Below are 25,269 nucleotides of genomic sequence, written 5' to 3'. Positions count from 1 at the left end.
TTTCTATCTGGCTTAACGGAAAGCCTTTCAGAAGATGCACGAGGGTGGTGAGAATGTGACATCTGAATTGCTTCTTGCAGTAAATACATTCATGGCACTTAGGCACAGGGTGGTAATAAATTCCCCATGAAATCACGACAGTAAAAGAATCTAGATAGGCTCTTTTTATACAGCTTCCAAGCCAAGTCTTCTAGATAATGGCTTAAGATACGGATACTCCCAGTGTGATGTATGGAACCTACATACAAATCTTACAAAGCTGCGCTCTCATCATGATGTCAGTTCTATCCATTTCTGGAATGAAAAAATGTGTTTATACGTTTTGTCAAGAGACCATGAGCAGGTCTAAAAAGCCACATTTTAACCCAAGTGACGATGATGAGAAACCAAAGACGTTTGTAAACGAGTGGCGATTTTACTGAAAACGTTATCTCTTTATCAATTACCTTTATTTGTCTTGTGATTTATCAAAACAGATATTCCTGTGCTTTAAGTGACCTGCATGTTTACCCGCAGTCTAACTTATGGTCTCCACTGAAGCCTGTAATCTAGCCCCCGCACACAGGACGGCTTTGAACACAGTATAATAAAATTCTCTGGTCATCAAAGAATTTAAACTGTCTTTAAGATTTTCATAGGAACAGATCTGAGCTGAAGAAGGTATATATGAGTCATCAACTCCCCGTGTAACATCACAATTACTTTGCTTAGAAGCAACATATTTTCACAGTGAGCCACTCTAAAAGGCAGAGGATGAGTCATCTTAAGTGCAGAGCAGTGTAAAGGCTGGATACTGATTGCACACTGGGTTACTAAAAATCACAGGTATAATTCTGTGAGCTTGGTGTGTGCTGCTTTGTGTTGGTTCTGCTTTGATCTCGACTAGAACTTAAGGTGGAAAAATAATTTTTGGGGGATTTTGAACAGACTAAACAGCCGTCTAGATTTGACGGTGTTCAAGTATTCGATAATTTTAAGTTTTATTTTTTATTCTTTTATTTTATTTTCACATTTCTATTAGTTCAACAAAAAAATGGTGCACTGTATTGAAAGTATATTTATAAATGTTGGAAAAGAAATATGCAATTTGACTAAAAAAAGAAAATACAAGAATTACAAGAGACGAGGAGCTTTTGAAACAATAAATCATGCAGTGCGTCTGTTTTACTGACCCATATGCATGACTTCAAATTTTTAGCACTGTATTTCTTTTATATTCACTTTGACTCGGGCAGGAATGGAGTGGACGATGCGGTAACAGTTTAAATGTGCTAAACGAACTGGCAGCCACTCTGGCCGACGTGTGTTGCAAATTGAATTGAATATGTGCCTCTCTTAACATATCTCATATCCAAAATACTCCCACACTGCTGGTTTTCTCTGATGGCTACAAGGCTGAAATGTTGTCTCCTCTCTTACTTAATACTTGTAAATGCAAATAACTTGAGGGCATGCAACATCCAGCAACATACTTTTTAACAAATACAGCAACAAGTCTTCTTGACACAGAGGACGACCGGGAACATTTTGAAGCTGTTTTCAGGGACATTTAAAGATGACTTCAGGTGATCATGTATTCCTACACTGTACCTGACACTGATAGGAGCAAGTGTTAGTCAGAGCCAGGTAAGAGACCGACCAGGGACTTCTTGCAAAGATACTATTCACAACAGCATTCAAAACATCCTCATAACTTTACAAGTTGTAAATAGCTTCTTTTTTTTTGCTTGAGAAGAAAATCTTTCCACTCCATCATTCATTGCTCGTTATTGCATCATCATTTTCAGCAGATGAAAATTGACAGAGGTGGGTCGCAGGTTGGGTTTCTTTCAAAGCCAGTTTTGTTTTGCTTATTTAAAAAAAAAAAAAAGGGTAAATAATTAGGGTAATAAAGCACTTGGCAAAGAAACTGTCGAGTCATCAAACTGTTCACATGTACAGTAAATGCAGCTCTTGTTAAGTGTTGTTATGAAGCAGAACTGCGGAAGGACAGTTAGAAAACCAGTGCTGTTTGTCCACATAAGCAGATGTCTGCAGAGTAGGGTTGTCACGATACCAAATTTCTGTTTCGATACCGATACCAATATGTATTTCGATACTTTTCGATACTTTTTGTAAAATATATTTCATTATATTATGTATTGCCTTAACAGGTTATTTAAATATTTAAAGAATGTAATTACATTTTTAAAAATATATTTTTTAATGTATTTATTAACCATGGACATGTTTTAGCTCTCTGTTTGCAGGCTACTGTAGGTTTACTACTGGGCTGGGAGGGGCTTTGTACTTCTTTCATTGACATTACAGTGCAGTGAACTGGTGAACAACATTATCACCTGTCGTTCTTGACTGAAGTCTCTTAACAAGTCCGCATGGTTGTCCTTTAAATGTTTCGACAGGTTTGAAGTGTTGCCTGCTTTTGCGAGACACATTTTGTAGCACCGCTTGCACTGCGGTGCTTCTGGGTTCAGTGGTTCGCCTTTATCGTTCGGTTTGAACCCGAAATATTTCCACACCGTACTTCGGGCCCCCATTTTGACCACAAGTACGGGCTTTTCTGCAGCTGCCATCTCTATCTACTGTATTTTCTTCAACCCGCTCCGTCTGTCTAAGACGCGACTTGTCGTTTCTCTCTCCTCCTCAGTCTAAACATGCGAGTGCGCGTGGGAGGCGGCTTACATCCGCTCGGGCAACTACGCCACACTCGCTGGCCTCGCTGTGCTTAAAGAGACAGGCTCCAATTTACCAATTAATTTGCATTCAATAAAATGAAATAAAAGTACCGTTTGTTTTTAAATGCTGGTATAGTACCGTTTTCAAAACTCTAGTATCGCGGTACTATACTGGTACCGGTATACCGTGCAACCCTACTGCAGAGTGCAATGACAAGCAAGCAAACACAACCACATGCATACCGCACTACGACAACCCCCACCCCTATTCTATCTGGCCTCTGATTGATTCATATTTGCCATGGCAAACACTGCTGGCACCATCACAGAATGTGGACAAAGGTGACCAGTAACTATAAAACTTTTCTTCCCTGGAGCAGTTGACGGCTAGAGCCTCACTGCTCAGATCACCCACACCTGGCAAGACCAGTTCTAATTGACAACTTCTGTAGTAACTAGGGAGTCGTTAAGAAGGTAAATATGTATCTCGTTTACAGTCTGAAAGACCCGGTGTTGACCCGTCAACATGGAGCTAAAAGTTTCCATACGTCAGAAATAGTAAAACGTGTTGCTGCGCCATGACGATGTGTTGGAAGGTCAACATCTAAGGCTCTGCTGCTGCTAGCGAAGGTGAGATGAAGCTGTAGCTGCTTCACAATACAGACCTTGAAATGATTGGCGGGTTTATGAAGAGGATTCTGTTATGTTGAGATTAACTTAACACTGACACACACAGACACAGACACAGACACACACACACACACACGATTACAGCTGGGCGGGAAAGAGTATCTGTATCTATGTTTACTGATTACTGATTTACAGGTGCTCGGTTGAGTTCTGGTAGAAGAAGAGAAGCACTGAGGAATTTGAAAGTATGTGTTGATTAATGCTGAAAATAAACAGTTTTGCTTTGAACACAATTTGTTTTTGCCTTTTTGAATTTCACTGCTGCATGAAGCTGCTTAAGCTACGAGAGGGGCTGCTCCAACAGGTTACTGCAACGACAAATGATACCTTATTTTAAAGTGTTAAATTTAGTTTTCAATCCTATGTTCCATATAAAAATGTAACCATCCCACACATGCAACATTTCTGTTGGGCCCTTAGGACCTACAGGATCCCACTCCCAGTGTCAGCCCTCCACCTTTCTCACTGGCAGCCACTTCACACATCACTTACTGAAAGCATCTTTTTTTTTTTCTGCCCTACACACACAGTCACTCACTCACTCTCACTCACTCACTCACTCACTCACTCACTCACTCACTCACTCACTCACTCACTCGCTTCTTCTTTATCTCTTGCAGTGTTGCATGTTGCGCTATTTTACAAGACAACAAGCGACCGCAGCGATCAGGCAGACCGTCCGAATAATTCATGATATACAGACGACGACTCAGACACACGCTCAGACTCGGGGCAGAGATAAGGCGGGAAAACAGTGAAAACGTATTTCACTGTCCTGTGATCTTGCTCTCTGATTTAGGCAGATAAACGATGAGCCTGGCTTCATTTAGTCTTTTCTGGTGCATCAGTGGTTGGAGGGAGAAGCAAAAGGTGGAGGTAGAGCTGGAACAGACAGCCATTGTAGGGCAATCCTGTCCTCTGCCAGCTTTACTGTCACTACCCCTCCATCACCTGAGGTCCAACTGGTGAGGATCATTATACCTGCCCTACACTTAAAAACAGTGAGGATCCTTTCTGCCTTCCACCTAAATCTTCTAAGTTAATTGCATTAAATAGGGTGAAAACACTTCTTACACTTTTATCTTAGCAAAGCTAATTATTAAGTCATTAAATCCAAAATATGCCTAAATGCTTGCCTGTTTTTGAAGATTAACTACAAGATTACACTAGTACGTGCAAAGTGTTCACCGTCCATCTGCTGCTCTGTTGCAGCTGAGCGCTTCGTCGCCATAATGTTATCCATCGTTTATACAAAACTCTCTTTCTGGCAGTTGTGAATCGATTGAGAACCGTAGCAGATCGGGATCGTGATTCTTAAGTGAATCGTTTTTCTTTTCACCCACGCCTGTTTCAGGGAATAAACGGGCAGCGTTCATCAGGAGTTAAAGAAAAGAGAAATCCTAAACAAAAAATATTGGCTTATGTGTCCTATGTGTATAAATAATATGCATAGAATTATACTTGTCCTGACCAAGGTGTACTGTGCGCATGTGGTGTGGGATAAAAATCAAATAACAAACACCACCTACATGTTTTGGCTTGTATCGTGCTCAAGAAATATTTATTGCTATGTATATATATATATATATATATATATAAAGACCTCTTGAGAATAATCAGAGCATCTTATTACAGTTTTCAGTGTCTGTGATCATAGATATTTGAAACTGGGGGTTAATGCTGCTGTCTGTGTACACAGCTGGTTTGTGCTGCCTCCTGACAGCCTTGTTCCACACATCACTAAGTGGTTGAGAAGCTGTGGAAAAAAATAAAAAATAAAAAACAGGTTCGATAAGAAGTGTGCACACATACATTGACATGCTTCATGAGTGATCTGGCATTGATGCTGAAAAGGCTGTTACAGCTCCGGCTTCAGTTGCAGCGTGCACTCACGAACATTCACAACAAAGTTTGATCAGAAATGAGATTAATGGAGTAAAAGAAAAAAGTGCTTTGCTCACGTCACATTCTCTACTCCCTGCAAAACACATTCAAAACAACGTGTCTTTCTCACGGTGGACCAGTGTAATCCATCACCTGCCGTTAAGCCATATTATTACTTTTTTTTAATTGTGTTAGTAAGGTGCAGACTGAGCTTGAAGCTATAATATGTAACTTTCCCATATTAAAATGTCTAAAAATTACTAGACACACGTTATATATTTATTTTTTTGAAGCTCAAAATTGACTTTTATCCAGTTTAAGCCACATTTTTAAGATACGCTTTTTACACCTTGGTCGTTTTCAAGTATGTATTTAACCTGGATGATGGATTTTAGCTGTCAGACGGCTGGATCTTAAGTTATCAGACGAAAAAAAGCCAATCAAATGTTAGACAGCTCGGCTCCAGGTGTGTCCTGTGTTCACCAAAGAGCGTCTGCGAAATCCCCTGGTATGTTGGTTATGGACAAAAGGACAACTCGGTGGATAATTCTGCTGCTGATAAAAACCTCCTGAACGTCTCTTAAGTTATTAAAAAAAAACAATCAAAACAAAGGTTAGCAGCCATCTCAGCTCCCAATCCTTCCCTGACGTCTCGTGTCCGCCGCACAGTTTCAGCAAAACACTGACTTTTAATGTGAAACTGCTTAATTCACTGGTTTTAATCACTTGGTCTGCTTGTGGGGAGACTTATTTGGGAGAAGCTGATGGTAATGGCGGTGGAGGCAACAATTCCCACGATCCCACACTATTTCATGATGTCACGTAACTTTGTCTTTCCTTACTGTTTTGATTGAGAGACCCCCTAGTGGTGGACGATACATACTGCGCCTTTAAGAGTATTTTAGGCAGTAGTATACGGTGCCGGTGCATGGGACTCGACCTTGACACAAGCTGTAACAAAATATTCCTGTTACCCTAGAATGATCATGAAATTGAGAAACACTGGGAAGGAAATACAATGCAAGGAGTTGGGGGAAGGACGAAGGAACGTTTTTTTTGTTTGTTTTTTTTCCTAAGGCCAAATTATATTTAAGCAGGCAGAGAAAGGATTTGACAGGATGAGGCAAACAAACAAAATGATTCTGGTTTCTGTACAAAGAAGGGAACTGAAGAAATAACAGTAGCTGAGGTAGGTTTACTATTACGCTGAAGAGATAAGCAACAAAGGATCAGTGCTATACATGCTGTTCAAAAAGAAAATACAGAGGAAAACGAAAAGAATTTATGATTTTACAAGTGTAGCAGCCCTTCGATAAGAGGAAAAGAACAAGTGTTTCCGAGGAGTGCAGGTACTTCAAACAAACAAATGATAATTTGATAAGACTGCTGAGAATGCACTCAGTCCTTGGAATCAGTTTCACAGGAAGTTTGAAAAGTTCAGGACAAAAACCTTCAAAGATTTTTTTTTTTTTCATTGTGCTCATGCATCTGAAAGATCTATGGTGTGTCTCAGTATATACTCTCCCTCTCAGCTCTGCTTCATGCGTTTCTTCATTCTTTCAGGACGTCTACCTCTGAGTGAACAAAAAGCTGTTTTTAGGGTTTTGAACCTATTAATAATTATTTTGATTACATGTGATATGGCGATATCGATGACACGGCAGTGGAAAACCTGCAGCTATTCCAGCGTTGGAGATGTTACTTCACTTTGTAGTTAACACCATTTAAATCTATTTACAGAATTTATTGTTTTAGTGTTAATATCAACTTTATATATATTTAAAAGCCATTGTGGTTTCCACTTTGGGGCCATTTTGCCACAGGCTTGTTGACAATGCTGTAGTTCTTTCCTCATGTCTCCATAGCACCATGGACATCTTTTCCCACTGGGGTGCTCATAATTACGATGTGAACAGTTTAATGTGAATGCAGCATTACCGTGATCACACCTACAGTGTGAAAATATCTACCTCACTAAACAGCAGTACTTAATGTATCATGGAAACAACGCACAACCCCTGATTATAGATCACATACACTGATCTCCACTTCCTTAAAAGGTTAATGTTAACACATTCAGGAATACATTTAGCAGCTGGGAGTCCCGTTGACGTATGGAGCCATATATAATGTATAGATACACGTAATGACTTCTGCAGAAGGGACGGGTTGTCAAATGCCAGCTCCCTACCGCATGCATCGAAAGGCCGGCTTACAAGACAGCATCGAGCATTACACGAGCGAACACGATTGGCTTACAAAAAATAATTTGTCTTCCTGCCAAAATCCATGTTCAAGAGGAAAATAAAACAAACAACTACAACACACAACCAAGAGATGGCCGTAACATTTTTAAACTACCCATTTATATTCTCTTTATTTTTTTATATTTTTACCCTAATTAATTCTGTTAAGACTCAAATGATGTACAGTGTTGTCTGAGGATGGGAAGTGCTCATTGTTCAGGCACAAATTAACACTGCAATCCCTGAGAAAAGAGATGATGTTGTGAGCCTAGTAACAGTGGCTGGATGAGGGTGATTCCTTTGATTCCTTTGTTTATTCCCCCAAGCACATGAGCATCCAGGCTGCCTGCCCATCTCCATTTTCTCCTCTCCTGTCCTCTCTCAGCAGCCATCCTGGGACCTCTCTCTTTCTTCCCTCTCCTGGCCGTCGGTGCCTCATTCCAGATGTTCTGGCTCTGGATCTTCGCCCTCCAGGAGTCCCAGCGTCCTCCTCGTCTCACTCCCTTGTGTTTATGTTGTCCTTGTCTCTCTCCTTTTGTGTGTTTGTTTCCGCCTCCTGGACGTGTCAATGATGTGCTTAGCTTTGCCTCTTGTGTGTGTGTGTGTGTGTGTGTGTGTGTGTGTGTGTGTGTGTGTGTGTGTGTGTGTGTGTGTGTAAAGTCCGTCATCTTTCCAGGTCTTCATGGAGGAGCGGAGGTCGTCAGGTCCATTCTGTTTTTTGGCAGCTCATGGAAGTTGCTTGACGTCCTCCCAGATCACAGTCTTCACATGTTTACAATCTATTGTTTTGTCGTGTGCTCGTTTTAGGGTATCACCGGGTATCGTACGCTGAACTGCCTATTAAAGCCCCTTGAGGCAAATTTGTGATATGTGATATTGGGCTGTAAAAATAAAATTTGACTTTACTTGACTTTGACTTAAAGAGAACTGCTCTGGCCATCGATTTATCTGGGTTTTACAGCCACAGTCCACAGCTCTGTGGGGAAACACACACGCACTCTCTCCAGTGCCAGCCACAAATCCGTAATCGTTCGCTTTTCACTCAGCGCTCACGGCTGAGGGACTGGAGGGCCGAGTCGGCAGTCAGTGCTACAGCCTTCAAACGGCGCATCACGTCCCAATGAACCACATAAGTAGGCCAGGAGACTTAGATCTGAGAGATTCTTCTTTTCCGTTCAAGTCTGTGGTGATGCTGCGCTGCAATTACCACTAATCAGCTGCCAATTAAAGGCAGTCCGTGTCATTTCCCTGTGATAAGTCGTTAATGATGTCGGAGCTTCTGAAGGTGGTCCTCCTGCCTTATCCAAGGCTGCCGCTGCTGCCCAGGCCGAATACGTCCAACGAATGTATTATATATCTACTGATGATCAAAAGTATCAGAACAAACATTTATTTTAAAAAGATTACAAACTTTTTTTTTATTTTTATTTTATCTTGACATTACTTTATTAAAACAGTGATGCATCTACTAACTAAAAAGGCCTGTGGTTTTGAAAACAGAAAGCGAAGTTTGCTTCATTTTCACTACGACTGAGGTCACAATACACAGCAAATACGTACACATACATTATAGGACATTACTGTAGGTCCATCAGTTTGACTTTACATTTTATTTAACTGGGGGTGAATGATAAAAAAAAAAAAGAAATCTTTTGCTCGGTCTTGACCCAAACAAGCGCGTTCCTTTACATCTGGAGAAAATGATTTGTAGGCCGGGGCAGCTCTGTAGCACCACAATGCTTCATTTATTGTCTGTTGTGACACGTTCTACCTTTATCTTAAAATTGCAGCTCCTCCGATTTGGATCTTGCACTTGGCCATATTGCGATTTTGATTATATTTTGATTTATTGTGCAACCCTAATTCATATTGTAGTTGTGTCCGTGTGGGAACCCACTTCTCTACAGTTTTGGGCCTATAGTGTTTAATGTTAAAAGTGATCTTCAAAATACAAGAAGACACTGAAGCATCAATTGTGTGCTTTCAATAAGCCATCTAGCATCTTAATTCAAGAGGTTATACATTTCAGATTTAATACATCAGAAAGGATGGATCATAAATAACTCTGCTGTATTAAGAGCTCTTCATTGAACAGTAATGGAAACTTTGGGGAAACCATTACCTTCTATTTAGATTAAATATCCTTCTGATTTCTGCACTAATTTCTACACTAACTAGTGTTTTTCCAACAATATTGATGAACAAACCTCACGGAAAGTGAACTGTATCTTTGTACCACGGCCCATTAACCACAACAGCCGGCTTATTTTAACAGCTCTGGGCCAACAATACCTCATGATGTGACAGGTGAACAGGATTGGAACAGTTAATAGTCAAATTCATTCCATTCATTTTCTTTTATTGCCCTAAAGTACTCTCTATCTACAGACAAAGGTTTAATGGCCACTAATGTCTGGGTGGTGTAATTAGCAGAATACCAAAAGAGCACAGAGCTCTGAACTAATGCAAGTGGTGAAAAAGGAGAAGGGGTTTTTTGTGCTCTGTACAGTCAATGAACTATGTATTTTGGGGGCACAGAAACAATGTTCATGTCTGTTTCTGGGAGAACAAAGAGCCCGAGTGACGTGACTGGTCCACAGAGAAACAAAAGCTCCCTGCTCCATCTGACCAGTTTCCCTGATTTCCAACAAAAACACACAAAAAGCTCAGAATAAAACTCTCCACAGGAAACATGACCAGCAACCAGCAGTGCAGATGAAGAATAACAAGATGCTGATATTGAGATTCAGGTGTAGTAAAAACATTTTTTTAATTTTCAACACTCATAATTACCATCACTTCAAGCATCAAGCGAAATAAATCGGATTATTTAGGCAGTTGTTGTTTGGGATGCTGGATTTGCTGGTGATAATTGATGAGCCAGGTACGCAACTGCATCGTGTCCCATATTGTCCAAAGGTCTCTGTCCATGTGATTTTTGATTATAGATCAGGTCTAGGTTCTATATTAATACTGTGAAAGTATCAAAGCTTCAGTCCACAGAGAAACGCACACAGCCAGTATTCAGAAACTGAGCTTTAAAAGGAGCCGTCAGGACTTCTGTAGCTTTGTGATGTCACAAAAAAGCAGTCACCGCCCTCAGCCACGCCCCAAGCCCCGCCCACCTGGACCCACCATCCAACCTTGCAGGATTTGGTTTCTGTGAGTGTTTACCTGAAATTTTCTATATTTTTATATCAGAAGAAGGGGGTCAGAGCCTCCTCTCTTCTGATTGGCTGACCGACCTGTTGTTGCTAGAGCTCCAGAGAGAAGCCTGAGAGAGGAGATGTAAAACTACACTGAGATGGTTTTTGGTTCTCAAAACCACAAATATATCTTCTTATGGATCAACACCTAAAATAAAACACAGGAGAAGAAGAAAATATGGGAAGAATAATCCAACAGAATTGATGTGATATCTTTCCGTGTTATAACACCAAATAACATTTACCTCTAGTCTGTTTCTCCTCATGTCTCGAGTCTACGTGTTTGTCCTTCCACTCAAGGTGAGCGTGTTTTGTACCACACTGTCACTCACAGCAAAAAAAAACAACGTTTTTCCTTTGACCCGTCAAGACTGTCAACTAACAGAAAGCAGCTGCTTAAGAATTGTAAGAGTGGGCCCGATGTGGGTTTCCAAATAAATGCGGAGAACTGAACAAAAATGTGGCAACAGTTCTGCACAGTCAAAATCAATAACTGAAATCTCTGCATATATTATATCTTTTTTGTTAAAAGGAAGGGGAACAGCTTGTGTGAAAGGTCTGGCGTTTTCTTTACCGCCACACAGCTACAGCATAAAAACCGCCTTCACAGCTAGAAGATTGGAAAAATAATCAAAATTGATCATTTAACCCAACTGCACTCATTAAAACCAGAGGCAAAGATGGAGATCATCGATCCTTCACAGTCACAGTTTCAGTCAGTCAACTCTGCAAGGGACCGAATTTTAAACCAAAACGAAAAAAAAGTGATGCAGCAAAGACAGAGTCGGACTCGAAGTCGGACAGATGGTATAAATCCCATGGAACGTCATGTGGTAAAAGACTCGACAACCACCTCTGCTTGAATTACTGCTTACCGTCCACATGAAACATACACCACGACAAGATGGATGCTGATACTCCTCTCCCTGGACATGAATTGACAGCATCAAAATTCAGGCCAAACGGCTGCCTCCAGTCTTACATTCACTATTGTATGGCAGCGTGCGATTATGATTTCTCCTTGGTATCGCAAGGCAATCAGGAAAAGGGGGAGTGCGCTGTGCTGTGGCCCATACAGCTGCTAGATTCTTGCTCATTTGGGAGTGTATGGCATTCTCTCAGAATGGTAATTATGAAGGGAACAAAAGGGACATTTAGAAACAAAGGCGGGTTTGGAGTGAATAGGCCAGCTCCCATGTGCGGCGAGTGGTCTGACTCCAAGTGCTGTTTCAAGAGAGACGATATGAGGTAATTATGCAGGAGAACTTGCAGGGTGGGTGGGGGGGGAGACAGGAGAGGGGCACAGAGAGGGAGGTAGGCTGGAGTTGGCTTAGTGTCTACATAGAGCGGGGGACCACATAGCACCATCTGCATTCTGCACGGGCACTGACCGTCTGGCTCGCCGTTTGCCTTCAATAAAAGCTGGCGCCGAAACAGACAGCATGCAGCAGAAATGCACTCAGATGTACAGTACAGACACGCACAGACTGGCCCTCGCGCAAACACATGCTGGGGATTTAAAAATTCACCAAAGACAAATCCTGTGGCTACGACTTTTCACCCCAGTCTACTGCAAGATGGTGTCACAGCGGACCGATGCCCAAAATCCTGTGTGCCACATATGTTCCTCGCTACAATACATACACTTACGTATAAGTGGCAGTTTCTCTCTAATAAAAGCCATTCATTCCCATCAATTTCCCCCCATTAGATCGTTCTATTCACACACATATATGTAAATAAGCAGTTTAGATATTTATAAAGCTGAAGCTCAGATGACTCGTGCGCCATGATTCGGTAAAACTGAGGCACTCGCACACCGATAGATCAATAATACAATAACAGACAATAATACAAATATATTGATATTAAGAACAAGCTACAGCGTCTGCTGTAATAGCTTTAAGAACAGGTTTTCGTTGATTGCTCTTGCTACACTCCCACTAATATGATTCCCTGGAGTGTGTATCCAGCCCCACCAGTAAGAATCAGTGAAATAACCTCATCAGACACATCAATCCCACGATGGGTTTCCGTGTACTGGGGACGGCACGGTGTGCAAATTTCTCCCACTGGGTAATAAACCCCAGACATTTAACAAGAAAAGACGTGTCGGCTCAATATCTGTGGATTAGAAGTGTTACCTCCAGATGCCGCAGCCGTCATCATACGGAAATTGCAGATTGACTCATTGATGTTATCGGGTTCCCTTTTGGCAAATAGGTGCTTTTGCTTTTCGCTTCGACGCCACTGACTTTTCTGGTCAACTCTCCTCTCTGCTACTCTGAGTCTGCTCTGCTGATGCACAGAGCACACACTTTCAATTTATAATTGCAGCGTCTATTTTACTAATTGGAGTTTTTTATTTGAACATGGACGCGACCGCAGATGCAAAAACTGAACCAAATGGGTTTTTATGCAGCCGGTGGATTATGTAATCTGTGTGTCCCTGAACACCTGTAACACCAACTACCGCATGGTCCGAAATTACACCATACAGGTAAATACCAATAAACATGTAATCAATTGGCTTGATATCTAAAAAGAAAAATATATAACTGGTCATCTTACCTCTCTGATCTTGTCGCGTTTCTCTTTGGCGTCGGGCTCCGGCGGCTCTCCATCGCTGACGCCCACCACTTTGGGCATGGGGACGGGTGGTAAGGGTTTAGGCCCTGTATCCTTCTTTTTCATGTCCTCCATCACTTTGTTCTTCTCCGTCTGAATCTCAGCCTGCAGCTCCTCGCGTGACTTTCTTAGCTTCTCCTTCGCCTCCTGCAGCGCTCGCTCGTGGTCCGCCCGAATCTTGTCCCGCAGGCTCTCCTCCTCCTCCCTGTAGGAGGCAGGGAAAAAGGCAGGGGTTGAGATTCATTTTTCTATTTATCTTTTCTTTACTCTTTCTTTGGATCACTATTAGATTCCACTAGTCTTCCCAGGGAGCCCATATAAAGAGTAATCTTAACCAAAGGTAACACAAAAAAAAGCTGAGAGATTTGGAGGATAAAGGTGTGCAGAGGGATTTCTATTAGAAATTAATTAAAGATGAACTGTGAGAACAAACACTGACCCTTTGGGAAACAGATATTCCACCGTGTCGGAGATGAAAACAAGGAAGAGTTTTTCTTTTTTTTGAGGACATACATATTTGAAGACATCACCTTGGGCTCTGCCACATTATGGAGGGCACTCTCACAACTCTTTAACATCTATTCAAAAAATAACGGCGGTACAAAAAAAATAAAGCTGGAGAACTGAAAATATTTTCCATCCTTTGGCCCGTACACAGATTTCAAGCTTGTTGTCTCAGCTTGGCCATGTAGCTCTAACTTGACACTCTTTCCTCATCAACTGCTTGTTTCTCTGCTCCACTCGAGGACGGCAGGCATGCGACACACCAATCTGACAGACGTAGTAGTCAGGGTACAGCAGCGAGGGAGCGAGAGTGATAAACGCGTCATGTCAAGCCAAAGCGTAGGACTTAACAGGCGTTGCTGTTTTGACGCACATCATACGTTCTTGGCTACATGGCCTTGAGAAGTGAGCCGCTCGCGCCCCGGAGAAATCAATACATTTACAAGCCGAGCTTCACCAGACAACCGCTGTGGCAAACGACAAGCTCACCTTCTGTAGCTCAGTTAAACAGCGACATTTCAACCTGAACCCAACCACCAACTGTGGAGGTAAACCACAGTGAGAATGGGAAACATCATCTGTAGTTTCACTTGCTGGTACAGACCCCAGGGTGTTGATGCAACTCTACCCCATGAGGATGTGGGTCAGCAGTGAAAAACAAACACAGCAGGGCGATGGAGCAAAGGTGACAGGAGGACAATGACACTGTGCTCTTCTTCTGCTCTTACGAAAAAGGAAGAAAAACTTCATCTTTAAATCTCACTTGGCTGTTATGTGCATATACAATAAAGCCAACACACAATGTGAGCTCCAGGTTGATGACTGGCAGCTTTACTGTGTGTTTGAGCGTCACATGTACAGGTCACACCGTGTGCATTTATTGGATTCAGAAGACTGGTGCATTGTGGGAGGAAGGACACGGATATAAACACGGTTTTATTTACGCTGTTTTACTTTTTTTTTTCTTTCTTTTTTTTTTTTTACTTAGCAGCAAGGTGTGGAATTTTCCACTTTATTTACGCTTTAAATAAATTTTAAATCAATATGAACAACTGTCATATCTTCATACCTGAATATGTGGGGTATACAACTGACCTGTTGTGTCGCTTCCGTTGTCATGGTAAATCACTTCAGTTAAAATGTGTTTGACTTGTGAGTCGCTGGGTTCAATTAATGAGAAAATCTTGAAAACAACAGCGTGTGTCATTCGAGAGCAAAAACGTGAGTCTGTTTTATTAATGACCCTCAGTGAGAGAAACACAGGAAACGTGGGAGGAACCGATGACCTGCTGTGATCCGTGTGGAATCAGCTGCAAGCCTCCACAGCCCCGCAACATCTCCAGGAAAACAATACTCAGAATGAATATGTGTGTGTGTGTGTGTGTGTGTGTGTGTGTGTGTGTGTGTGTGTGTGTGTGTGTGTGTGTGAGTGAACACCTTGCTCTAGATTAGTCTGTAGCTATGAGACTTTTTAGCCTTTAGTGCCGCAACTGCTGCGACTATTCTAGTTTCAGGTTGCATCACCTGTTTATCAAGAATCATATAAAATATGAACCATTTGTGTGACATTTTGTGCGAGTTGACGCTGTGTATTTTGTGGTGATGATTATCAACATGTTTCGTCCCTATCGAATAAAGAAATAATATAAAGAAAGTGGTTTCATTGAGTTTCATTCAGTCAGTTTCGCTTTCTGCATCTTTAACAGATTTTCTCTTTTTCCTCCTCGCTTGTTTGGCCGGTCGACAATTGCTGCGTTTGAGATGCCTGAGGATGTGAATCCCCGTCCTCCTCCAAGAGAACGGCAGCGCAGGTTGTCAGGAGTAAGAATGCAACATGATCCAGGCATTAAAGAAGAAAAAGAAAAAAAGAAAAAATGGATGTAGTTGGTGCGTACTTTGAATATTTAGACCCGAGAAAGAAATACAGAGTAAATTTAAGAACAATTTTTTTGTGCACGTGTCTAAGTGTGGTGTCTGTGGACCAAACAGAGATTCTCCAAACGGCTCTTCAGAGTTATTTATTTATTAACCCCTACACGTGATAGTTTATCATCCCTCTCTAAAGCCTGAGTATATTCTTGTTTTTATCTGGACTTCTTTTTCCCTCCTCCATACAGCAGCAATTTAAGATCATTAAGATTTATATATTTTGCCCTCTGCTCAGGTGTTTGACATGTGCACGTGCACGCACGGCACGTGACTAAAAATCACAGGGAAAAAAAAGGAAAGGAAGGAGGGAGAAGCAGGAGCAGAGTGAGGTGCGAGTCAGCCTACATTACAGCAGATGTCTTTATTGTAGACCTTGGTTGATACGACTGTGAGGTAGAACCACGAGCCAACTTCAGAAAAACAGGAAGACCCATCAGGCCACTGAAGAGAGGAACCATGAGAGAGAGGGAAAGTGTTTGCTGGAGGAACAGTGGCACATGACTCACGTGATTAAACCTGTTGCCTTCAGACGGCTGTAAAGGGAGTTTATCGACTGAAAGTAAAGGTCTGCTGTGGATGAGCGATGGTACTGAGAAATCAGTCCTGGCTTCCTGGTATCACTGCTGAAATGATAACAGGATCGTTAATAATAATTTAAATGAAAAAGACAAGGAAAGCAAAAATATAAAGGGATTTTATAAGTCTGAAAATGTTTATTAAAAAGGTGGGGGGGCTCTACAAACCCTCAAAGACGATGGGTAGCTTCTCATTTGTCTTAAATGTTTCCTCTACGTGTCTTGCAATTTGTAGAAATTATTTAGAAAAAGGAAAAGATATCGGAATTGAGGAAATAAACTTTTTAGAGAAATGACGCTTCTGAAGCAACCGCAGTTTCAAATGACGATGGCACAGCTGGATCAGCTGTCAGTCTGCAGGTGTTGACAGCTCTGTGAGCCTCGGAGTTTGTATTTGCACAGATAATGTGATCTACTGTCCAAACTTTAGTAATACCAGCGCATCAGAGTAGTGACAGACTCCGACATGACAGAAGAGAGTGTAAAAACACTTTGACAAGTATCATCACATTCAATAAAAAACCTGCACTTTGGATTTATATTGTAAACAGATTCGTTCTTGTGCACCGAAGGCTCATGAGCCAAAAAGGCTTTTTTAAATTTTTTGCATCTGTATTTGTTGATATTCTGTTTATAAATTCATAATGTAATTATCCAGGTTATGATGAAAAGATCTCGTCATTTATAAAAATTTTCTAGACTGTTAAAATTATCTTAACTGTTATTTGATCAAAATGTTTTTACTGCTGAAAGATGAGATATGAGATTTTCTATGATACAGGTTAAAACGGGAAAATGAATAAAATGCTTTCTGTCTCCTTTATTAATCACACCTGCAGTTAATCTGATTCTGAACACATATAAAATCTGTTGTTGTATAAAATCAGTCAGATCAAACTTGAGAATCGTAGATTTTCTCTCATGAGTTCGATAAAGACATTCAAAGAAACCTGGAACCATCTCTGAAATAACATTTCACCAGACACGAAAAAAGACTGAACTTTTTATTTTTATCCTGTTAGTTACTCATTTATTTTCATTTACTTAGTTATGATTTGTTATTTACTTATTACTATTATCAGTATTGTCTTTATTTTGTTTTGTTGTCGTCTTTTTTTCTGTTGGTCGTTTGTTTTTGTTTTCTCTCCCCTCCCTTGGTGATGGGGGGATAAGGGTTTGGAAATGTGACGGAAAAAAAAGATTTTGTTCTTTGTAATTAAAAATGTTCAGGTCAACTGCAAAACAACAACAACAAAAAAAAAATCAATCAGATGAGCTACAGCATCCGAATCTCTAACAAAGCGGTGTGTCTGTCCAATGAAAGACTTCTGCTGAGGACGGTCTTGTGTAACCTCCTCCAGGCCGCCTCCCCCTTCCTCCAAACACTACAAACTCTAACAAGGGAACCGACACGTCCTTCATGATGGCGAACCAGGACGACTTCCAGGTGACCCGAGGAGCGAGGACACGCGAAATAAAGTACTGAGAAGCATCAGTGGTTGCACCACACTCCCAGCCCACGGCTGACACGCTCCAAGCGGGCGAACCGGGACAACAAACACTCATTCATTCATTCTTCCCACTAAGGTGCATAGTGAGTCACCAAACTAACGAAGAGGCGCAGATGAGGGAAAAACAAAACCACTTAGCTTTGCTCCTGCCAAGTGGCAAAACATCTGCAACTCAGACAGACCTCAACAAGAGAGTATAGAAGTCTGCAAAGTCTGTCTGCTGTGACAGTGACTGTGTGTCTGAATTTTACAGAAAAGAGAATATAATGGAGTAAAGGCACAAGAGGACACATTGCAAAGAGAGGAATCGAGGCAGTAAAGAGAAAAATATGTGTAAAGAAAGAGGGAAGATTATGTGGGACAAGGAACGGGCTATGAGAGGAAGAGGGCCGCAAAAGACTGTGTGATCAGCATCAATCAACCATCCATTTTCTATTCCCGCTTTCCCTCTTCAGGTTCAGTTGGGGCTCCAAGTCTTTCCCAGCATGCACTGAGCAAGAGACAGGGTAAACCGAGGCCATCTCACGCATTGTTGCAGCGCATAAGAAGGAGCGAAAAACAACGTGTAGGATGGAATAAAATGTGACAGAACGCGACGAAATAAAGAACTGAAACTGTGACACAATGCCAAAAAGACGGGAGAAACGAATGTGCAAGACAAACAGGAAAGAGACAGATGTTTTCCACTAATCATCCTTCACACCACACAATGTGCATCCATTTTATAATTCTATCGTGGCGCTGAATGTGGGGCCAACAGAGACCAAAATAAACAGCTTCCCAGTTACGCAACACCGTTCTGGAAAAAAAACTCATAAATATTCATCCAGCATCTCTGTGTGTCTGACTTTAATTGATAGAAAACATATTTTGCAACACCGAAATGGCAATTACTGTGAACATGTTTGTGCTGGTGAACGCACGCAGCTGGGAAGAATGGTTCAAATGTGCTGGATTTATGTTTATGGTTTATGTGTAGTGTGTGTGTATTTCACCCTATGATGCATGTGCGCACACGTACAGTATTTGTGTTTTCTATTTCAAAGTCCATGATGAGATTTCTGTATTTTAGTCACTGCAGTCTTGCAATTTGTATGTATCTGTGTGCGTCTGTGTGTGTGTGTGTGTGTGTGTGTGTGTGTGTGTGTGTGTGTGTGTGTGTGCACCCAGGGGGTCATGCCTCCTCTGTATGCCATCCTCTGTGAATGAGTGTGCCCTGAGCAACACGCATTTAAATGTGATATTTAGATGGTGTCGATGTTGGATGACTGTTTAATATGTGTGTGTCTGTGTGTGTGTGTGTGTGTGTGTGTGTGTGTGTGAAAGATGCCATGAAGCGTGACAAAAAGGAAATGAGGAGGTTAAGCTCGCACCATCAGCTCTAATGGGTGCTGATTCTGCTCCATATATGTTTATGTATACATACATGGAAAAATGTTGTCACGGAAACACAAACACCATCATACACACCACACGGCTCTGGTGAAAACTCCTTCCCACACTAACACACGTTAGTGCTCTGCAACCTCTTCTGCTCCCCTCTCTCCCTGATGATGCCTCCTCCTCCTCCTCCTCCTCTTCCTCTTCCTCTTCCTCTCCTCCTCCATCTCCTATCTAACGTCACTCCTTTCTCCTCCTCCGAGCAATTATCAGACTCATTCTAGCATTGCCGGTGATTCCCCTTCCAGTCTCATGTAATGTCAAACATGCAATTAAAAGCACCTCAACAGCTGCCTGACTCAATTACCTTGACACAGACAAGCGCGGGCAAAATATATCGCGCCACCCAGGTGACCACGCCAGGCCTCGCCTTCACCTTTAGCTTTCTTACATCCTCTCATGTCCCCACCCACAGAAGGAAAGCCCCGCCTCCCTGATTAGCTGTCGCCAGTGTTAATTTCCTTTTTCTTTTTTAATCAGCCTTCCTTCCTGTCACTAGAATTTCTTCTTCAGCTATTGTCATGAAATCTGCTGCTCAGCAAACACCGGCCCCCTTTCCATGGCAACTGGAGAGAAGCAGCAGTTGTCGACCGCCTGGTGGGGTATCTATGAGAGAGGGGTTTTTTTTTTTTTTTGAAGCCAAGAAAACATAAGGCTCAGGGGAAAGCAGCACAGGCTAGATGCCATGTAACCATGGTAACAAACAGGCGCACGCACACACACACACACACACATAGAGGTCATAGAAAGCAAGTCAAGTCTTAATTGCTTAATTTACTAATTTATGCAGAGGAATAAGACCGGCAGGCTGTTAGTGACTGCACAGTATCCGAATGAGCTGCTACTCCAATTTCAGGGGGAAACACAAACACGTCGGCTGCCTCTCAGACGAGATCCAAGTTACCAGGCACAGTGTGGGTCTCCTACAGTATCACTTTTTACCACAGCCAACAGACAGATTATACATGGAAAATGCGAATAAATGTGTTTATGTGCATCTAAGTAATTAAAGCTGAAAAATCATCTACAACTACAACATGTGCAAACCACACATACTAGCAAAACCCCTAAGCTGCAGGGATGATTGAAACCCTCACAGCTGGAGCGCGATCATCGCCTAGCATCACAGCTACCAAGTGACAGTGACTCATTTCACAGTCGGAGCGGACCGTTTTACTCCAGCTCCATGCCAGCTCAACCCACAATGAATCACTTTCATGAGAGACTGCTGCCACAGGTTCACGTCTGGTTGTCATCGTTCAGAGTCTGGAGTCCGCGGCTAAAGGTTCCAAGCACATCGCTGCTAAAACGCAAGGAGTTACACGAGATAAAATGAGAGCCGGTCCCAGCTGACATCTGGGCGAGAGACGGGATACAACTTAGACAGGTCGCCAGTCTATCACAGGACAAATAACCAGTACCCGGAGGAAACCCACGCAGGCTCAGGGAGAACATGCAAACTCCTCACACAGGAAGACCCCAGTCGCCATGTTCAAACCCACAATCTCCTCACCTTATCAAAATCAAATGCACATTGAACTTTGTCAAGAACATTGTGGGGGCCCCTTGCATACAAAAAACACAATGTTCCAGGTTATTATCCTGTAAATTATGCCTCTGAATGTATCTGACTACTGCCAATTATGTCATCACAAAAGGTTGTTCTGATTCTCGCTCTTCAGCAGCAGCTTGTTGCTTCTTCTACTCAGCTCTCTAGGTGACTGGAAACAGTCTTATCCTTGTACGGGATTGATTTTGCTTCCTGAGCATCTATTTTGCCATTTTTTAGGATGTGGTGTCTTCCTCATTCAGGATGTATCATAGATGATTGCTTTGCAACATCAGAGATGGCAGAACTTGGTGATACAGTCATTGACACAGGCAATGGACAGAACGTAAAGATGAGCAGAACAACTTCAAAATGGCCTTTCATTTTGTAAAAAGATAACCAAATACAGTTTCAGCTGTCCACTGTCACAATGCGATCCTCATTGAAACACGTGGAATAACATGTTCCTAGGGGATCACAACGGCTGGTGCACGTGAGCCGAGGTATGATGCATCATCTAGGTCAAACTTTGACAAACCCATGAAATTGTTTCTACATTAACAATAATTAAGTAAATATTCCTCAAAAATATATCAGTTTGATTGCATCATTTAACCAATCTTGGCATATTGCAGTATTTTGAAAGGAGCTCACCGCCGGGCTCTAATTGGCCAATTCATCCAATTTGTGTGGGTGTGATCAGGGCTCGGTTCATGACAAAGAAAAGGATGGCCATGTTGTATTCACTGTTTGTCTGTTTTTCTCTGTGTAACATTTTCTCACCATCACTGGACGAACATGGACCAGTTTGAGTTGAGGAAGCTCCACCTTTTCTTCTCCCTTCATCTTTTTTCATATCATGAAGTTCAGTAAGCTCAGGCTTAACTGACAAATTGTTTGAGAGGCGACGTCGCACTTTTCAACTGGGGATTGAAGTTGTCCTCAGTTAATAAGAACTAGTCCTGTAATTTCTGATGAAGATGCTTCTAACTTCTATTATTTTACTTTACATTTTGAGCTATTAACATTCAGTGATTCCAGTCAGATTGTGCAAATAAAGCACTGGCTCACTATTAAAATGAGAGTTCTACTTATAAATGTTATATTATACATCATGTCCTTTCTTTCTTGTCTCACACACTCTCTTAGAATATTGATGACGGTGACGTTTCTCTGCCTTCAGGAGGACGTAGCCCAAAGCCTGCCATCTCCTCACCTGAACCCATCAGAAGAGAGATGGTCTTGGAAGGCAGCGTTGTCGGGGATGTACTGAGGGCAATGTGCGGCCTGGAGTACCCGAGGTGCATCACAAACATTTTGACTTTATTCAGCGGGTGATGCTGAACCCGGGGTGGAAGTGAGCTCTTTGTGCACAAAGGTAGAGTGGCCTTGGTGCCATCTGCACACATCAACAGCCGTATTTACTCTTGAAAAGAGAATATATGAATAAAAGCCAGTGGTGATGGTGGCAGACATTTTAAAAAATACGGGGAGGTGCTCCCTGTCCACTTCTCAGCAAACATGACACACACTGAATACTGAGTAAGAGGAAAATTGATTATTTTTTATATATCATTTTTTAAATCTGTGGCCTTCGACCATTTGGAAAGGATTTGGTTTAAACTGTTATTGGCTCTTTTCATATTAAACCCATATAACTAATGCAAACTGCACTAAATATCTCTCCGTTGCCAACATACAAGTCCCACATTTCAGAACATAATGGCTGAACTACTCCCACACTACAGCTCTATCCAATGACATGACCTATCAGGAAAATAAATGAAAGTAATCAGAGAGTTGGATATTAGTTTAACAAGATTTACTGTCTCTTCAGCTGCTGGAAGTAACAAGGAATCGTCAGCTATCAAGTTGCTTGACAACAGTTCTGCAACTAATGATAGTTTCAATTACTGTTGTTTTGGTTTGTTGTTTTTTGTACACTGAAGCTACTGAGCAGTGAAAATGTTAATTTCAGAAGTTGTTTATATCAGTAATTGTTTAAAAAAAAAAGGCATTTTTCAGTAGCTGTAAAATCTGAGATGCATAAAAAATCCATTAAAATGGTAAATAGACTGCGTTTATGTAGCACTTTTCTAGTCTCGTCGAACACTCAAGGCGCTTTACAGTATTTGCCACATTCGCCAATTCAGTCACACATTCAAACACACCGCACTATTAATGGATGAGGCATCATGGTTCAGTGTCTTGCCCATGATAAGCAGACTGGAGGAGCCAGGGATCGAACCGCCAACCTTTTGATGAGCGGACGACCCGCTCTCCCTCCCAGGTCTTTTGTTAGGTCACTGCCTGAAGACAAAAGGCCAGTCCCACATTCCCCCAGCTGAGTCACAAACATGGTGTAATTTAACCTTTTTTCATTGCCCTATAGCAACCTGCTGTGGAGGTGTAACATCAGTCCTACATGTAGGAAAGTGTGAACCTAGCAGACACAAAAAAAAAAAAAAACACAGAATCAAAAGCCATTCTACATTTTTAACAGAAGCGATTGTAAGGTCAAGTGATCACGGATGAAAGATCAATAAGAGTTACTCTGTTTAATTCAGCATTAAGCTAAAACATCCAGGATCATCCTTTGTGCATTCCTCGCCAAACTTGACACACAAATATTAGATGAACTACTGACTAACTCTCAACTGATTAACATAACAACAGCAATATTTAATACAAACAACGATCAGCCACTCAAAGTGACTCTCTATAATAAAAGCCAGCTTGTCGATCCCTGCTACACACTGAAGCGTGAGCGTAAAACTGTGTAGAGCTGCCAGATAGAACTCAAAATATAGTAAATAATAAATAAAAAAAACACTTGACCTTCACCTCCAGAATAAAACAAGGCGAAACCAGTTCTGGCCTCTCTTATTACAACGGTCTGCAGTATTATGCAGAGCTGATAGAGTCTAAGACCTTGAAAGGGTAACAGCAAAAAGCTTCCACTGTATACCGTCTTAATACAATATAAATGCATGAAGGTGTGCTGACGGGAGCGCTGCTACTTTATACCGACTCAGGACAAGTGCATGAAGGTGAGTTTAGATCAAGGTTATCCCTGCGTGTGTGTGTGTGTCTCCATAGTCCATCTCTGACACCTGAGTGTTTGCTTCTTGCCGAGCATCTCTAGGCCAGAGAGCTCTCCTGGGATCAGGCCCCTTGAGTTTCAGCTTATGTGGACAAGTGTGGCTCCCGCTAGTCCCATAAACACCATAAGTGGAGTAACGAGGACCATGCTGGAGGTTGAGTAAGGCGGCAGAGTTCTTGTTTGTGGTGACCTGTAGCTCCCGGGGTTCCCTTCAACATCAGACAGCTTCCATGTCCTGCTTTCTCCCCGTGACCCACTTGGCTCATATGGCAGCTGCAATGCTGCATGTGTAACTGCTCTCCCAGGCTTAACTGTGGGTGTATAACAGCATCCGCTCTCTTCTTCTTCTTTCAATTATATCTCTGCCCTAACAACCTCCTCCCGTTAGCTACAACCTCACACACACACACACACACACATTTCTCTCACATTTCTGCTTCTCCTGTTCTTGCTCTGAGCTGTCGCATCCATCTTTGAATATCTTCGCACCCGCCCTCTTTTCTCTTTCCGTAATTATTTGTCCCAAGCTCCTTCCTCCCACTTGTCAAGTGTTGTGTGTATCAGTTAGTGATCCGTTACTTTCCTGTTACAGCTGCATATCAGCCTGAACACTGACAAAGCAGTTAACGAAAATAAAATCATCAAACCCCAAATCAAAAACAATGGCAGGCTGAATCACTAACACATGTACTACACTACGGCACATAATCCTACGATAATGCACCTCTGAATGACAAAACATTTCCTCTCTTCCCTCATCACTTCCTCCATATGTGTACAAACACGTACATAATCCGTCCATCCTTTATCCCTGTATGTTTCAGATTGTACACCTGAGCCCAGGGAGCCCTCAGGCTGTACCCATGTCGACATCCAGCCCTTCTGACCTACATCATGGCTGGCTGACTAATGCCTTTATAAAAAAACACGAGAGTCCATTTCCTCCAGCCGACACAGGCCACCTATGAAACAAATAAACACTATATGTGGTCGGTTACTGCCCAGCTAGCTAAGGCTTTTCTAAGTGTGGAAAAAGAGGGATGATTGAAAGGTTCACAGAGAAACGCTTTACAGAGAAACATCTGTAAAAATGTTCCCATTTTTCGCCCGGTCAAAAACGATGCACAAGAGCAATTTTGTCAACAAAAGACAATTTTCTTTCTGCATTACTACACTTTATAGGCTACTTAAAGGTAAGGGTGGTTGTAGAACTGAGCTACTACAAACTGAAAGGGGCATTAGAGGGGAAAATAGGGGGCTAAACTGAATCCTACTATTTTCTGGTGAGCTATGAAGCACCTGTAGCTGCTGCCTCCATAACCAAAAGTT

At 41.9% G+C, this 25,269-nt stretch overlaps 1 protein-coding gene across 1 annotated transcript in view; it reads right to left on the bottom strand.

The window, feature by feature from the left end:
* Positions 1-25,269, bottom strand: part of man1a2 (mannosidase, alpha, class 1A, member 2) — a 127,111-nt gene that overhangs the window by 87,633 nt on the left and 14,209 nt on the right. The window contains exon 3 of the mRNA XM_087177873.1: positions 13,273-13,534. Within this exon, the coding sequence (XP_087033999.1) occupies positions 13,273-13,534 (262 nt within the window). The remainder of the gene's footprint in view (positions 1-13,272; positions 13,535-25,269) is intronic.

This window comes from Seriola lalandi, unplaced genomic scaffold (assembly GCF_002814215.2).
Source record: "Seriola lalandi dorsalis isolate HSWRI2012SDOR001 ecotype SW California unplaced genomic scaffold, Sedor1 jcf7180002054659, whole genome shotgun sequence".
NCBI classification, from domain to species: Eukaryota; Metazoa; Chordata; class Actinopteri; order Carangiformes; family Carangidae; genus Seriola; species Seriola lalandi.
This window is presented reverse-complemented; position numbering and strand designations above follow the sequence as displayed.